This window comes from Lygodium microphyllum, chromosome 16 (genome assembly GCF_053477565.2).
Source record: "Lygodium microphyllum isolate KBCC chromosome 16, Lygodium_microphyllum_v1.1.10, whole genome shotgun sequence".
Classification (NCBI taxonomy): Eukaryota; Viridiplantae; Streptophyta; class Polypodiopsida; order Schizaeales; family Lygodiaceae; genus Lygodium; species Lygodium microphyllum.
Genome location: NC_141150.1, coordinates 63,968,425 through 63,986,570, shown reverse-complemented (window position 1 = coordinate 63,986,570; position 18,146 = coordinate 63,968,425). Strand labels below are relative to the sequence as shown.

The 18,146-nt window shown below is 41.9% G+C and overlaps 1 protein-coding gene across 3 annotated transcripts in view; it reads left to right on the top strand.

The window, feature by feature from the left end:
• The window catches only part of LOC148022917 (Zincin-like metalloproteases family protein), a 127,509-nt gene that overhangs the window by 102,951 nt on the left and 6,412 nt on the right, over nt 1–18,146 (top strand). For all 3 annotated transcript variants that reach the window (XM_087695853.1, XM_087695855.1, XM_087695854.1), the window contains 6 exons: nt 10,671–10,791; nt 11,422–11,494; nt 11,602–11,709; nt 11,806–11,903; nt 12,021–12,066; nt 12,169–12,268. In XM_087695853.1, coding sequence (XP_087551979.1) covers nt 10,671–10,791; nt 11,422–11,494; nt 11,602–11,709; nt 11,806–11,903; nt 12,021–12,066; nt 12,169–12,268 — 546 coding nt within the window. The remainder of the gene's footprint in view (nt 1–10,670; nt 10,792–11,421; nt 11,495–11,601; nt 11,710–11,805; nt 11,904–12,020; nt 12,067–12,168; nt 12,269–18,146) is intronic.

Here is an 18,146-nt window from a genome sequence, read left to right as displayed (position 1 = left end):
AAATCGAGCTAGAGCATATGCAGATCCTCACTGAAGAGACATCTCCTTTGAAGAAGGAGAATTGGTCTATCTTAGGGTGCCTGAACAAACTATAACTATGAAAAAGGGACAATGTCCAAAGCTTTTACCAAGGTATTGTGGTCCTTTCATAATACTTAAAAAGGTGGGAGAATTGGCTTACAAGCTCCAACTACCTGCTGGTAGTAAAATACATCCAGTTTTTCATGTAAGTAAATTAAGGAAGAAGCTGGGTGATTTGGATAATCTAATCTTAAATGATGATATTGAGGAGCTATTAAATGACCAATCTAATCCACATGAACCAGAAAGAATATTAAATGTTCGTAATAGACGAACAAGGAATACTATTTATCAAGAATGTTTGGTTAAGTGGAAAGATTGTTCAGAAGAAAGCTCAACATGGGAGCGAGTAAGTACTTTAAAGAAAAGGTTTCCCAATTTACAGTTAGACCTTCCAAGTATCGTATTCGAGAACGAAACCAATTCTTAAGGGGAAGTAAATGTGACATTAATGTGACATTAAAGTGATATTTAATGTGACATTAAGGTCACAAACATTGAATGTGACATTAAAGTGACATTAAGGTAAATCAATGGGAACACACACGAGGATGACCGTCCGGGCTCTTGGGCGCCCGAACGGGGTTAAGGGGAGTCTAGAACTAAAGAGAGTCCAAGAATAGTAGGACTCACCAAGGTTTGACGGCTGGCAATCGGATCACGATGGTCTGGCCAGCAATATACTAGGCAAGGCTGGGAGGTGAAAGAAATCACTTGTGCTCACCCATCCCGACTGTTTTTCTTCTGGCTTCATAGTCTTCTTCTGAGTCATCTGTCAATTAGGTAATACTTTGAACCTTCTATGCTGTCCTGAATATGAATGAGCCCAATTCAAAGTCGGCTCTAACTAAAACACATCAAGGTAAAGTGCAACATTGAGGATGATTTGCCAGGTCACCCTCCTCCATCCGTTGCATCCATCATAGGTGAAACAAAACTAAAACTTCACCTAGAAGCACATGGAGACTTTATCTCTAACTTAACTTGCCTCAAAACTTACACTAGGTTGTAGGGTTTTGTCTTTCTGGAACATGGAGATCCTTTGTACTTCACATTGTCGCGATTCCAACTTAACTCATATGCAACATTGCATTCAGTTGACTAGCCCCTCATGTGTACGTAACATGTTAGGAGCTCTAGATGCATTAAGAAACATTTTTGTTTCATACTTTGGACTATTGCAATGTGATTGTGCATGGGAATTTGCATACTACAAGTCATACCAAGATAGATTTTCCCAAACAATTGCATGCATTACTAGCTACAGTTGTCCTCATGCAAGCATTAGTAGGTGCATTTTTTCTCATGACTAGTACTTTATGGAGCATTTGTATGACCAACTTTAATACGATGAGTCCCAAATATAGTGGGTTGCATATATTTGTGCTGTAACATCATGCCAATATTTCCATACATGGGGTTATGCATTTACCAGCTATACCCATATACATTGGGCCTTGCACACCACACATTGATTGTTGCATACCATGAGAAGTTGTGCTAGACATCCCTGTATGTAATCCCTGATCCAACATAGCATGGAAACTGGTGCCACCACCCAAGTACCTTGGCCCCGTCATTGCATGCATGCCCTATTGTCCAAAAAGCATTGAATTAGCACTTCCAAGTAGACGTTGCATATGCATCAATTGCCACATTGGGATCATTTGCTTATGTGCACTTCTCACATTTAGAACATCATGCTATTGTATTGGTTATTTCTTTGGTGCATCTTGCTGTCTTGAAGTTCTTGAAGATGATTTCCTCTTCTTTCTTTGCTGCCCTCCCTTAGGGGGTTCAAAAAGTGTATAAGCCAAGGATCCTTTGCCAATTGCACAAGCATTTCAGTTGTTGTCCTCAGCTATACTTTAAACTAGTCATCAAATTCCTCTCCCTCTTGCATGCTATCAACTTCTAAGGCCTACAAGGACTCACATTTTGATTTAAGGCAACATTATTAGCTTGTTGTCCTTGTTGTGTGCCTTGTCCAAGATCAGATATTGCTTTTGTCTCTTCACTATGTGCTTTTTCAGACTAAGAGGCGTCATCCATGCTTGATCCCATCTCATTATTTGAAGACATTCTTGTTGTGATGCTCAACTAAATATAGTGTGAGCATTAGAGCAAGCTTTTGATCTTCAATCACGTGCCTCAAGCCCACCAACTCAAGGGATTTGATTGTATTCTGGCAATGGAATCATGAAACTAGCCGTTCTTCTCATATAGGGTGGTAAATAACCTAATTAATCAACAATTACGTCAACCATAAAATTCACATAAATTGGAATTGTACACTTTACCAATTTAATGTTGGACAATGGATAGCCTTTTGACCCTAGAAATAGCGCCCCTTACGGTATTTCTTTAGTTTTTATTTGCAAATTGATAGCGTATGACTAAGATTCTCTGATCTCCTCCATTAATCTAAGTGCATATTGCTATCAAAATTGATTCACAAGCCTTCAAACCAATTTGCCCCTTGGCTTGCTTGGGAATGGTCTTCACCCTGCTTCTTGAAAAAGCCCTAAATCTGATATGGGTTTGTTGGCCTCTTGATCTTCTTGAAATCCTTTAATTTCAATTGCTGGAATTCAAGTGTTAGGCCTTCAATTCTGAGCATGCATTCCAAGGTGGTTGTCAAACCCTAAATTTTGCTGTAAATTAGGGTTTACAATATAGATTGTCCAATATCTCGACCTCTGATGACTCAAATTGTTGGGATTTTCTTAGATAACTTGAGAGATGTAGGAGAATCACATAATGGAGAACTTTCAAAGTTTCATTGTGAGAAAGGCTGATAAATTGTTGCTACCTTGCTCAAAGTTCAAATAGCCATGGGAGCTGTCATCTACAGCTTAGGATCACTAGAAAGGCTATTGCTCCTGTTGGGTATCTCACACGCCTTACTTACGCCTACGCTCATATGGGAGTGTGCGGGTGATCACTAGGACACTGGGGCACTTTTTACTCTCGGTAGAAGAGGTTTTTTCCCCCAGATTATGTGTACTATTTTGTATGTGCTTGTGGTGCACACTTACGGGCACTTACTGTGTTCGGGTGTGAACAGCCCCTTATAACTCTAAGGTATAAGGGTTATCATTTGTACTTTCAGCTTACACTCTATTCAGTACTATTGCATTGGGTGTCGTGCTCAACTCTGTCTCTCACTCTCACACTGTCTACTGCACTTCAGCTGCACCTCGATCCTCTCCCATCTGACATTTGGTATCAGAGCTCAGCTCAGAGCAGTCTTCAGTCTGCAGTCTGCAGCCACCGCCAATTCTGCCCCAGCCGCCTGTTCCTGCCCAGTCCTGCCTGCGCCTGTCAGTCCGTCAGCGCGCAGCACCAGACGACTCCTCTGCCCAGCGTGCAGCTCCAACAATCAGAGCGCCACCTGTACCTGCGTGCTGCCACCTCTGCCCAGCGCGCCTCCTGTACCTGCGTGCTGCCACCCCTGCCCAGCGAGTCCTCTGCCCTGTGTCTGCCCAGAGTGCCCCTTCGCCTGTCAGTCTGCCTGCGCAGCCTCCCTGCGCTGAGCTAGCCTGTGCCGTCAGCTCCAGCTGCCAGCGCGCCACCTGTCTCCACCACCCAGTCCTGGGTGCCGCCTCCTCAGCCCAGCGCGCGCCCAGTCCTGCCTGCGCGTGTCACTGGACCTGCACGCCTGTACCTGTGCGTCAGTCCGACTGTACCCAGCAGTCATTACCTCGGGAATCGTGCCCGTCGTCAACACGCAGAGGTAACATTCTGCACTTTTCTTTTACACAGGAGTTCGTGCAACAGGTTCAGGTTCAGCATTGGGAAACGTGCTGAACAGCAGGTTCAGTTTTCAGCATTGGGAAACGTGCTGTGTCTGTCTGTGACACATTGAATGCACATTTTGGGGCTTTTGTAACAGACATTTGTGATAGAAATTTTGGGCAGAAAATTTTGGGGCTTTTGATGTTTTAGTGCTGCTGAGCACTAATTGCACCTTGGGAAGCGTGCATCAGTGACAGTTTTTTGTGACAGAGTACCCTTTGCACATTAATTGCAGACTTGTGTTTGCTGCAATTTCTGGAAATTTGCAGATTTCCAGCCCGTACTGCATTGACATTGCTCTATTGCCTTTTGGGAAATAATGGCAAATCAGGGAGGAGATGTATTCACCTATGTGTCCAAGGAAGACCGATTGGATGGGAACAATTATTCCCTTTGGTCTTTTATGATGAAGAATGTATTAGTGGCAAAAAATTTGTGGGATTATGTCAGTGGAGAGGAAGCACGACCGGGAGTTGTGGCTCCCGCTACTCCTCCTCCAGGAGGACGTGCAAGAGGGCAACCTCAGCCCCCTCCACCTCAGCCCGCTCAGCCACTTCCCCCAAGAACTGCAGCTCAGAAAACTTGGGATACAAGGGATGCACAGGCTATGTCGCTGATTGCATTGGCAGTTCAGCGTTCTATCATTCCTCATATTCGTTCAGCAGCTTCTTCACAAGAAGCTTGGTTGATATTGGAGCAGATGTTTGCAGGAAAGAATGAGACTCGCATCTCTTTCTTGAAGAAAGAGCTAGAGACTCTAAAGATGAATGAGGGTGATTCTATGCAGGATCATCTCAACAAAATTCAGGACTTGCGGGAGCAACTCATGAATGTGGATGAGTACTACTCAGATGCGCAGCTGATTTCTACAACATTGAATTCACTGCCTCCCTCTTACTTGGCTTTTCATACTGCCTTGAACCTCACTATGAGGATTTCGAAAGAGCCCATCACTTTCATTCAGCTTGTCAGTTTGCTTCTAGAGGAGGAACAAACTAGACGGAACAGTGGTGTGGATGGTATAGCCTCTGAGCAGGCTTTTATGTCAAGGCAGAAGGGTAAAAACAGCCAAGGGAAAAATGCTTCGCAGAGTTCTGGTAGTAGTAACACTTCACAGACAAGTCAGAAACAGGGGGGCATGCAAGCCAAGAAAGGAAAATGCCATTACTGCAAGAAGCCTGGCCACTACATCACTGAGTGCAGGAAGCGCATCGCCAAAGAGAAGAAGAAGGAGTCAGGGATGTCTGTTTCTGCAGCTCCTTCCACTGCTAGTGAGTCCGCGTCCTTTGTTGCAGACAGGGACTATTGTTTTTACACTTGCAGTTATGATGTCTCTTGGGCTGATAGAGCATTTAGCTCTACAGAGGATGCTGACACTTGGTTCTTTGACAGTGGTGCCTCACGGCATATCACATCTCGTAGAGATTTGTTTGCTTCTCTTGGTGCACCTCCCGTTGGGAAGTCTGTTCAGTGTGCTAATAATGCATCATACCCTGTTCGTGGTATTGGGGAGATTCAGCTTACAGCCATTGATGGCTCTATTCTCCGCCTACAGGATGCTTTGTATGTGCCTGGCATTAAGAAGAATCTGCTTTCCATTTCTTCTATGGCACGTTGTGGTTTGCAGGTCACCTTTGATGATGACCGTTGCATGGTCCGTGACAAGGAACACATGACATTGGTCTTGACAGGTTCTCTGTGTCATGGGTTATATGAGTTGGATGCTCTTTCGGTAGATCAGTCTGCATATTTGACATCCACTCTTACTCCTGCTATGTTAGAGGCAGAGTTATGGCATGCTCGTTTGGGGCATGTAAACTATGGCAGCTTGATGCTATTACAGCGTACTCAGATGTTGGATGGATTACCTCTCTTGGAGAGACCTCCTGAGCATTTATGCGAGGGTTGCATTTTGGGGAAAATGCATCGTTTCTCTTTTCCCCGTGATGTTGCTTTTAGAGCAATAGCCAGATTACAGCTTGTGCATTCGGATGTTTGTGGGCCCATGCAGACACAGTCATTGGGTGGTTGTTACTATTTTGTAACATTTATTGATGACTTTACACGTTTGTGCTGGGTCTACTGCTTGAAAAAGAAGTCAGAAGTGTATGATGCATTTTTGGCTTTCAGTGCACTTGTGGAAACTCAGTCTGGTTGCAAGATTAAGACTCTCCGTTCGGACCGAGGGGGGGAATACATGTCCTCTATGCTGAATTCTTATTTGCAGCAGAAGGGCATTATCCATCAGTACACTACTGCATATACTCCACAGCAGAATGGGGTAGCAGAGAGGAAAAATCGGTCACTCATGGAGATGGCCAGATGTATGCTGAAGGCAAAGAGTTTGCCTCATAGTTTTTGGATGGAAGCCGTCATGTGCGCTTGCCACATTTTGAACAGATGCCCTACCAAGGCCTTGAAAACCGTCACACCTTTTGAGGCTTGGCACAGCCGCAAACCTTCTGTTGGCCACTTCCGTACTTTTGGGTGTCTTGCATATGCCCATATTCCACAGGTACTTCGAAAGAAGTTGGACAACAAGGCTGTAAAATGCATCTTTATGGGATATAGCAGCGAAAGCAAAGGCTACAGACTCTATGATCCCGTGACCAAGAAGGTTTTTGTCAGCAGGGATGTTGTATTTGATGAAAAATCAGAATTATCCTTGGCTGGTTTTGATACATATCAGGCTGCCCGTGATGTCTTTGAAGGGCTGCTGCCCATCACATTTGGTGATTCAGCTGGTACTTCAGCAAATGAACCTAATGTTCAGCCAGCTGCTCCTATGGAACATGCAGTAAATCAGCACATTGCTGAAACTGAAATTCAGCAGGAACTTGTACACAGTCAGGAAGCAAGACAGGTGCCTAGATGGTACACGCAGACTATGAGAGATAGTCATTTGGAAACACCCTTGGCTGGTCGTACTCGAAGGCAAACTCGACTGCATGATTCAGCACATTCCATGGAGTTTGTTATGGCAGCATGTACTCATGATAATGAGGAGCCTGAATGTTTTGAGGATGCACGACATAGTGTGCATTGGATGGCAGCCATGCAAGCTGAATTGGATTCTATTCATAAGAATCATACTTGGGATTTGGTGTCTTTGCCAGTTGGCAAGCGTGCCATTGGTACGAAATGGGTCTACAAATTGAAAAGGAATGCAGATGGATCCATAGATAAGTACAAGGCACGGCTGGTAGCTAAAGGCTACGCACAGAAAAAGGGCATTGACTATGAGGAGACCTTTGCTCCTACCTCCCGTATGACGACCATTCGGTCTATGATTGCCTTGGCTGCACACTTTGGTTGGAAAGTGCATCAGCTGGATATAAAGACTGCATTCTTACATGGGGAACTTCAGGAAGAAGTGTATGTACAGCAGCCCATTGGTTTTGCAGTTGAAGGCTCAGAAAATTTAGTATGCAAGCTGAAAAAAGCTCTATATGGTTTGAAACAAGCTCCACGAGCTTGGTACGCAAAGATAGATGCTTTCTTGCTTAGTCAGGGCTTTGTAAACAGCCCATCTGAGTCTACCCTTTATGTACATAAAGAGGGGGGATCCATGCTGATTTTGTGTCTATATGTAGATGACCTTTTGCTCACTGGAACACATGCTGATCAGATTTCAGCATTCAAAAATAATTTACAGCAAACTTTTGACATGTCTGACTTGGGTATTTTGCACTATTACTTGGGCATCCAGTTTGTACATGATGCTAGAGGCATTGGATTATGTCAGTCAAGGTACATTGGGCAACTTCTTGAGAAGTTTGGCTTACAGGATTGCAAGCCAGTTTGTACACCCATGGAACCTGGGCTCAAACTGTCATTACATGATGACAGTGATTTGTTTGATATCCATACTTATGCTCCAGCAGTGGGATGTCTCATCTATCTATGCCACACTCGGCCAGACATACAGTTTGCCGTTTCAGTTTTGAGCAGGTACATGCATCAGCCTCGTATGTCGCATTGGCAAGCTGTGAAGCGTGTGTTTCGTTACTTGCAGGGTACTAGAGCTCTTGGATTGCTTTATGCCAAGGGGGGACCACTGCAGTTACATGCTTACAGTGACTCTGATTGGGCTGGTGATTTTGATACTCGTCACTCCACTAGTGGCAATTGTTTCTTTCTTGGCTCGTCATGCATTTCTTGGCTTAGCAAGAAACAATCCACTGTTGCCACGTCGTCATGTGAAGCTGAGTACAAGGCAGCCTTCACTACTGCAGTTGAGTGCGTATGGCTTAGACGTTTACTTGCTGATTTGGATGTATCTGTTACGGAGCCTACTCCTTTATATACTGACAGTCAGAGTGCCATTGCAGTGGCACGGAACCCTGTGTTTCATGCTCGCACGAAACACATAGAGATTCACTACCACTTTGTCAGAGAGAGGCTACATGCAGGTGATATCAGCCTTGTCTACTGTCCTACCACCAGCAATGTGGCAGACATCTTCACCAAAGCTCTTCCACGAGACAAATTTGAAGCATTTCGCGATGCTTTGAATTTGATGCCCTTTGGTGGCGGATGATCCTTGTACACTTGATCACTCTTCACTCCAGGGGGGTTTGTTGGGTATCTCACACGCCTTACTTACGCCTACGCTCATATGGGAGTGTGCGGGTGATCACTAGGACACTGGGGCACTTTTTACTCTCGGTAGAAGAGGTTTTTTCCCCCAGATTATGTGTACTATTTTGTATGTGCTTGTGGTGCACACTTACGGGCACTTACTGTGTTCGGGTGTGAACAGCCCCTTATAACTCTAAGGTATAAGGGTTATCATTTGTACTTTCAGCTTACACTCTATTCAGTACTATTGCATTGGGTGTCGTGCTCAACTCTGTCTCTCACTCTCACACTGTCTACTGCACTTCAGCTGCACCTCGATCCTCTCCCATCTGACAGCTCCCTCCTGTATGCTTTCATCTACACTTGAAAGACCTTGGGCTATTGTCACCTGTACGTGGAGGGCTCTAAACTACTGTCGCTTGTTGTAGGATTGGTTCCTTTGGCTGCAAATCATATGAGTAGCATCTCCTTGTTCTCTAACAGTCTCATTCTTTCTCACAATGGTTGGAACAAAAACGTTTTTTCCACTTGCATGGGCAAGCTTTGATAAATGGCAGTCTCCTATTTCCATTTTTTAGCATTATCCACCTCATTAAATTAATTTTTAAAATATTAAGTTTGAATATTAATTTAATGAATATTCTAATGCCTAAAAAAATATTCCACCAGCTAATGATTAAATTGGCTAGGCCAATTTGTCTTCCAAGTATCCATGAGCAGTTATTAGCTCTTAGATTAGCATTAATTAATAAATTAATGCTTAGTCCTTAATGTTGCCACTGACAGTAATGGCCAATAAAATGGTCTGGGCCAAAATTTGACATTGCGTACCACCTAGTACTTGTCAGATGTAACTTATTACAACTTTTTCCTTTGATACCAATTAAATTTTGAGGTTCTTGGGTTCCACATAGTGAAATAATCAAGTCGCACCTTGCATGCACAAGTCACCTTTGCATTTGATTAACTTTTAATCAAATGCTAAGCAAAGCATCAAAATTTCATGTCCTCGTGACGTTAGTTCTAAGCATTAAATGTTTAATTTCTCTAGCTCCAATGACACGAAAAGTCATTTTCCAAGGACACGTTTAATGCTTGGAGCCATGATTGACACTAGGCATTGATTGGCATCTGTTCATCATAACTTGCCACTATTTCTACCAATGTCTCACATTGCCTTGTATTGGGACAAACATTCGACTTAATCTTAAATGTGCAAGTCACATGTGCACAACCTTACATATTCCAACTTAAAAGAGTCCAAAGCGTTCTAAGTTATGTATTTGTGTCCTCATGACATTTACTTTTCTCTTTACCCCACCATTGATACACATTAGGGCTATACTTTGATACATTAGAGTTAGGGTTTACATATAGAGACTGCAACATCAATGATTTGATTGCCAATATTACTTAAGGTTGCAACACTTCCAACAATGCATGAATAAAACAAGGAGTTAGTATGGTGTTGCCCAGCTGTGCAGCATGAACCTGCAGAGATCAAAGTTCATGACCATCCATATGGCTTTTGTTGCAGCAAGACTATGATAATCCATATTTGAAGCATAGGCCTGCTCAGTGGAGATGCTGATGACTCCACTTTACTTGATTACGGCCGCTACAAGGTGCAACTTTGATCTTGCCATCTTGAGAGAATTTGTGCTTTTGCATCAGGTAAAAAGCCATCTTTACCATCACTGCATGCTGCAATTCAAGTCCCAGTACACACTTCCTAGGGGCTTCTCTGCTTGATTGTGGAATCTTGTAATCTTTCCACTGGTGCGTGTTATACCCTTGGGTGACTTCTGTTTGCAAGGGAAGATCTTCAGCTGCTTTGATGCAGTGAAACTGAATAGCCATAGAATTTTCACATCTCTTGGTAGACCAAATCCTGAAAATCCGTAATTGCTTTCTAATCAGCCATGCTGGATGATTAAGTACCATGGTTTGAGGGTGGCACTCGTAATGATAAACCAAACCTCCCCAAGCAGTTGGAGGAGCTCCCAATGGAGCTCTTATGTGAGGAAAGTGCTAGAGTGACTCCCACTGCAAGGCGAACCTGTTCTATGAAAAGGTTGTGTCTCTACCCATGGTAGTTATGTAAAATTTAAATCAGAACGTCCAGAATGAAAGCGTTGTGTCTATATTCTCAGCTGTATGGAAGTTGTTTCAGCATGCTCCCTGTCTAACAACATGTTCTTTTGTTATAGGTTTGAGATTTGAAGAAGATCAGAAAAAGTATGTCTGGGATGAAGAAGTGCATCAATTTTCTGTCTTTGATTCTGTGGATGGGCAACTCTTGGGTTGTTTTTATCTTGATCTCTTTGCTCGGTAGGTACAGGCTATTCTTTCTTCATGGCATCTGAAAACTTATGAGCAAAATATGATTGGTTTTAATATCTCAAGGGCACCAAAACCTGGTGGTGTTACACCTCCCCTACCTTGGTTGCCCCTACACCACCCCGAGATCGATTTTTCTTTCTTCTCTGCTTTTGTCCATTTCTTTTTCCTGCTAGTCAAAATGCTTCATTTAAATTTCCAGTTAGACACATTGGCAGTACTAACCACTTGCTACTTATTCTGCTTAACATTGCATGGAATTGTGCAGGCTATAGTGCTCAGTTATTCTCCTCATATTTCTGTTTATGTAGAATCATGTCAGTCCTTCTGTGCATGTTTTGTAATGTGTAACATCTTTGGTCAACTTTCAGTTCCACATAGAAAGGGAGATTTGAAGGACTACAAGTGTAGTCTCTTCACCCTTTTCAATATAGTATGCACAAATATTCTAGGAAACAAGGGCTACATTTAATGTAAACCCCTTTGAATGCACCCTCTTCCTGGTAGGACAATATTGTAAGCAGTTTTGGTAGTGTGTGTGTTGCTGCTATTTGGGATACAGCTGAATATTGAAGACAACACAATGATGCGAAGTAGGTTGATTTCTTTTTTTCTGGACAGGGAAGGAAAATATGGCCATGCTTGTGTTGTGCCTCTTCAACCTGGTTGTGAGGTTGGAAAGCAAAAGCGGCAGGTAGTTTGGTTATGGGAAAGGAATTCTGGATGCTATCACATGCAATGGATAATGATGCTGATCTAGCTGTGGATAATAAATGTTTGATTGTTCTTTGTATCATACAGCTGCCTGTTGCAGCACTGCTTATGAATCTCTCCAAGGCAACATCTGAAACAGCTACACTGCTAAGACATTCAGATGTAGTTACCTTTTTTCATGAATTTGGGCATCTGGTATGAGTTTGTGTTTTCTGTGTAGTGTGAAGCATCATCAGAAGTAGATAAGGTATAAGTTTTAACACCTTGCAATGGATCATTGCTCTTGTGCAGATGCACCATATTTGCAGTTCTGCAACGTTTGCAAAATTTTCTGGTCTTCAAGTTGAGACAGACTTTATGGAAGCACCTAGCCAGATGCTAGAGAACTGGTAAGATTGTGTTTGCATTTGCAACATCTGAGGGTTCAGGAACTTCGTAAAACATAAGTTTTGTGAGGGCTCTCTAGAAGTAAAGTACAAAATATCATCTGTTTCCAAGTTTTGCAGGTGCTATGAAAAAGAAACTCTGAAGTTGATGAGCTGTTCTGTCAAGGCAAGTTATGATACTGGATTTGTCATCCTCTCCCACAGATCTATATGATAATTCGATTAGTAATGGATGAGAATCATGTAGGCGTTTCTTTTATTGTTGCAGGATCCCAAAACACCTATACCAGATGATATATGCAGCATTCTCAAAGAAAAGAAGAGATCTTTTCCTGCTTTAAAGACATTACGAAATCATATTTTCATGGGTATGTAAGGGTAAATGTCATTTCTGTCACCTCAACCCTTATGGAAGGGAAGCCCCCTCCCCCCATCTCACTACACAAATCAGCCTCCATCTTCATCAATCTCCCTCTCTTGAGCTCAACTTTCAAGCCAATATCTTCTTCAATCACCCTGCTCTCCCTCTCCCTTTCTCTTGCCTTTTCTTCCTCCTATCCCTATCCCTCTCCCTCTTCGTGTCCCTCTTCCTCTTCCTCTCCTCTCCCTACCCCTCTCCCTCTCCCTCTTCCTCTCTATCGTTCTCCCTCTCTCTAGCTTTCAAGTTTCATTCATACATATTACACCCTCTCCTTTTCCAAAATCCCTCTTCCTCTCCCTCTCCTCCTTTCTCCTCATTGTTCTCCACAATGCCTAGACCTCTTCATGATCTATCTTTAAGTTGCACATTTTATATGTGTAGGCTGATTTTATATAAAATATTATACGTATTGTTTTAATGAACGTACGAAACGACATATTTTATTCTTAAAATTTCTGTGTACTTTCCATACCGTACATATTCACGTACTGAACGTATCATACTAAATGTATGAAACCACCCTGATTTGGTTGGTATGGAACACATTGGAAGGGAATGCTGCGGTTGTGTGATGTGGATCATTTGGATGGTGTGTACTTGGTAGTTTTTCTCGGTACTTGTGTAGAGAAATGCTGATTTACATATTGCTGCTACGAAGGTTGTTGAGTTTCCAGTGGCTTTCCCAATTGGAGGGGTATCTGAAGGGCTGATAGTGTTCAGCTATAAAGCAGAATGGTCCGCATGTTGGTGCACATACGGGAGCCAGTTAACCTACATGAGCTAGCTGTGCTTATGCCTATGAGCTGTTTACGATAGAAGCGCCATCCAGGACACAGATGCATGCAGGTTTACGTTCAATGAAGCTGTCAATGGTGGCATCTTCTAGGCTGCTTGGCACCACTTGACAGCCTTGAAATATGACAACCCGTTGCCCAGAAATCAAAAAGTAGCAGCCTGGATGGTGGTCTGAACTCATGTTTTCAGATAGGATGCTAATGGCCTTAGAAATGATGAGACAAAAGTGCCTTGAAAGTGGGCAAAATGGGGTGGTGAGGCAGAGTGGTAACTGTGGGCAGTTAACCTATCATAAAAGTTGCCAAGTAACAGCCTATGCCAAAGGAGGTTAGGCACTGTCCCTGTTCTCAAAGGAGCTTAGGCATTTCCATGGTGAAAGGAGGATCATAACTCTCCATAATGAAAAGGAAGTGGCCCAATAGCAGGGCAGCCATTTGAGGAGGTGCTTATAGTCAAACAGGGTGCCCTGATGGCTAGGAAGAAGCAGGTAATGCCCTATTTAGGTTCTGCCCCACACAGGTACAACTGCTTCACAGATGTGGCAATTGACTGGGTCACCCATTTGGCTTTTCATACCCGACCAGATCTTTTATTTATTGCAAGGGGCCATTCATCAGCTGAGTTCTTTGACTGAGGAATGGATTGGGTGATTGTAATTAAAGGTGGGGGATGTAACATAGGAGATATTGGTCTGATATATATCCAAACGTGTGAGAGACATATCAAGCCTCTGCAAATAAGCCCCATCAGAACTTGTTGTACCTGTCTCCAATTCCTTGAACATCCTATATTTCAATTACAATGCAAGGAATACTGTCTCTGACAATCAGTCAATCTGTCAATTCAGTCCCTCAACCTGATACTTCCTCAATCACTCAAATGTTGTTGAATTCAAACACCAATGAAAAAACTGGATGACCCTCAAGCATTTAAAAATCCTTGCTAAGCAGAATTGACCTTCTGGAGTCTGCACACAATGGTCTCCCAAGGTTTCCTAAGCCCGTTGCCAAACCCTAACATGGTTGGGGCACTTTGCCAATACAAAATAATCACTGCAATGCTTAAAAGTGGCAAGGGGAATCAAAATTCCAGCAGAGCAAATTTTAATTTGTGAATTGGGGAAGGATCTACTAAACTACATCTGCTTTTCTGAAAGTCTTCAAGAAGAGCATAATAAATATACTATGCTTCAATAGAAGCCGATGTGGGTAAGCAGGGACCTGCTAACTCTTGAGTTACCTAAGCTTCAAGGACCAAGTGGGTAACTCTGAGTTATGGCTCAAGGCCACCATAGCCCAGGCTCGCCACAAAGTGGTTGTGCCTAGTCTAGCTAGATGTGTCAGGCCTTTGGAAATTGTGTATCTAGCCATGTTGCCACACATAACCATTTAGGTTGAGTTCCATAGCTTGACAATATCAATCTCATGCACTAGTACAACCCATTTTGGCCTCTGAATGGCCAACAAGAAGGTCAAATACCTTGCCAAAGTTCTCTTTCTCATCAAATTTTTTGGTATGAAGTTCGAATCAGATTGCTTCCTTTGTTTTCAAATGTTTGATGATGATGATATTTCTTGGCAAAGGGTTTTTTGTTACATGGGACATGTGATGCATGACTATGGCACAAGGTACTTGGGTCAAGGCAAATAAAGGGTCCAAGAGGCAAAAATGGGTTGCAAAAAACTTGCATGAAATTTGCAATGAAAGGAATATTGAATAGACACAGCAAAGAAAGAAATTGTTGATAATGACAAAAGAAAGCTTCAGAAATGGTAAACAAGGGCAATACATAAGTCTTTGAAAGACAAAGGCTACACTACTTGAAACAGCAAGATTCTATAAAAGGAGCTACGAAAAATTATTGGTATTGGACGTGTGTAATGTTGAATTGAATCACTTTGTGTGTAATATCTTCTGATCTACTATGTCTCCTTTTGTCTCCATGCTAGAGGCTTAAAATGCCAGACCAATATTCTGGAGTCATGTTCATCCTATGTTGGATGCCTTGGAATCCTTTTGCTTGAGTAGTCATTAGTAATTAGAAGCTAGATTACATGATCAAAAAGTGTTGTAGATGGAGCTCACCTGGTTGGAATGCCCTCACAGTGGGATTCTTCTGAGCCATCTGGATCTCAAAGACCTTTTGCTGCTCAATAAGTGATGCTTGGGATGCTTGCACTGATGGAATATCACCTAGTGTGGATGGTCTTGGAGTAGCATTTTTCCAAGCCTTTGGAAATGATCTCAAAGCCATTTTTCTCTTCATGATAAATTCTGTATTGCATATAGACAATTACCTTATTCATTTTGGAAATGATCTCAAAGCCATTTTTCTCTTCATGATAAATTCTGTATTGCATATAGACAATTACCTTATTCATGGACATGATGGAAATTTTTGCAGAATTGAGGGTTTGCACTGGAATAGAGCATTTGGTCCTCCTTTGGCTGTTATAGAACTGAGAAAATTGTGGTTTTCGGCACTTTAAGGTTATTTCTAGAGTGAATGATCTTCTCACAGCTTAAGGCATAGTATTTACTTTCCACAATCTCAGAGACTGTATGCTTGTCAAAGTACGATAAGCATTTCGGCTCATGCTTTTTTTCAAAACTGAGCATAGATATGCAGGATTGGAGCATCGCATGGGGATGCATTTTTGTTCATTTCATGATATGTCAACTAAAAGAATGTATAAATTGCTATACCAAAGGTGTGCTTGAATATTTGAATAAATGTTGAAAAGGGATTCACAGGTCTTCTGTCCTGAAAAACAGCAGTACTAGGAGCAATTTCTGCTAGATTTGATGATGAAATGCTGGGGAATGAAAAGGAAGCTGGTTGTGACCAACTTTGGGGCTATCTTTAGCTATTGTACATGATTTTACAGCAAGGAAGCTTTCTCTAGAACGAGAGCAAATGAGCTCTTTTTATAGGAGAGAGGTAGATTTACTGGAAAGAGGGAACGTAAAGTAGCATGAGATAAGTGTCCAGTCACATGTCATGAAGGTGCTTGTCTTTTTTTTTTCCTGGTTGAGGACTTTCAAGAATAAAACGAATCAATTTTTGTAAGAACTATCAAAACATAGACTTTGAAACCAGCCTTCTTTCTTCGAGAGGATGGTTATTCCTCTTGTTGTCAAAATTGACTAGCAAGCCTCCAAACCAATTTGGCCCTTGGTTTGCTTGGGGATTGGCCTTCACCCTACTCCTTGAAAGACAAATTCAGGCCTACATCTGATATTGGCTGGTTGACCGCTTGAATCTCCCTGAAATTCCTCAATTTCAGTTTCTGGAATTCAAGTCTTAGGTCCTCAATTTTGAGCATGCATCTTGAGGCGGTTGTCAAAACCTTAATTTTTGCTGTAAATTAGGGTTTATAGCAGAGATTGGCTGAAATCTCTTCCTCTGATGGCTCAAACTATTGGAAAATGCTGATATAACTTGAGAGATGACTGGGGGATGAGAGAGAATGCCGTAGAGAGAAATTTCAGAGTTTCATCGTAAGAAATGTTGAAAAACTGTTGCTGTCTCACTCAAACAGCCATGGAAGCTTTCATCTATGAGAATGCTGTAGAGAGAAATTTCAGAGTTTCATCGTGAGAAATGTTGAAAAACTGTTGTTGCCTTACTCAAGCAGGAAGCTTTCACCTATAGCTTAGAACCATGCTGCCACCTGTACCAGAAGGACCTTGGGTTGTTGTCACCTGTTGCTGGAGAGCTTAAAATTACTGTCACATGTCATAGAACTGATCTTTGGTGATTGCAAATCACATCAATCTCTCCTTGCTCTCTAACAACCTTCTTTTCTCTCACGATGGTGAGAGTAGACTTCCACCAGTCCGTAAAAACAGTTTTTTCACTTGCATAGGCAAGTTTTTCCAAGTGGCGGCCTCCTAATTCCATTTTTCAGCATTTTCATCTTATTAAAGTAATTTTAGAATATTAATTTTAAAAATTAATTTAATAATTACTCCAGTGCTAAAAAAAATTAATGTCACTAGTCAATAATTGAATTGGCTATGCCAATTTCTCTTTCAAGTATCTGCGAGCAGTTATTGACTCTTAGACTGACATTAATTAATTAATTAATGCCTAGTTTCTAATGTCACCATTGATATTAGTGGCCAATAAATTGGTTTAGGCCAAAATCTCACATCGGATACCACCTAGTATGCGTTAGATATAACTTATTATAACTTTTTTCTTTGACACCCACTGCATCCTCGAGGTTCTTGGCATGTTACATGAAACAATTGCCATACGTATCACGTGCTAAACAACCTTGCACATTTGATTAATATCTTTATCAAATGTTATCGAAAAGATTAGAGTATCTCAAACTTTCACATCCCCATGATAAACCTTCCCCTTGAAATCCCTGGAATCTTCCTCAATTGCACTACATTATGCCAAAGGAAAAGCATTCTGCACTGGAATTTTCATAAGGTATCACAGTCACAACATTGGCCACTTTTGTCTAACCATGCTATATGGTGGAAATCTTGCTGAAAATTTCTAGCTAGCATAAACATTAGATAATACTAAGAATTAGCCCAAAATTGTTGTTAGAAACCATAGGATGCATGCATAACTCATGTTTCTCAAGTGTTGTGGCTTCACAACCATAGTAAAACATATTCTCAGCATAAACCATGGCTGAAATTGTCGGCATTTATTGACATGTTACTGTCCATGGAACCAATTGTAAACCATTGAAAAGTGAGCTTAAACTGATCATTTGCTCATCAAAGCACAAACTGTTGCAAATGTGATCACAAACTGATCACAAATTGATTGCAAAATTTGATCAGAAATTGATGTAAAAAATGAGGCAAGAGCCCATGCTCAACTGATCATGAACTGATTCCAAACTGATGTAAAAGTATAGTCTTAGAGCAGAGGTAATAACCATACTCATCAGCGTACATCTCACAGTGATTGACTAGTACATTGAGTAGTGACCCCATGGCAGACATACTACTAGCATAGTACCTTGGATGTATACTGAATATATCCGAGATCGACTATA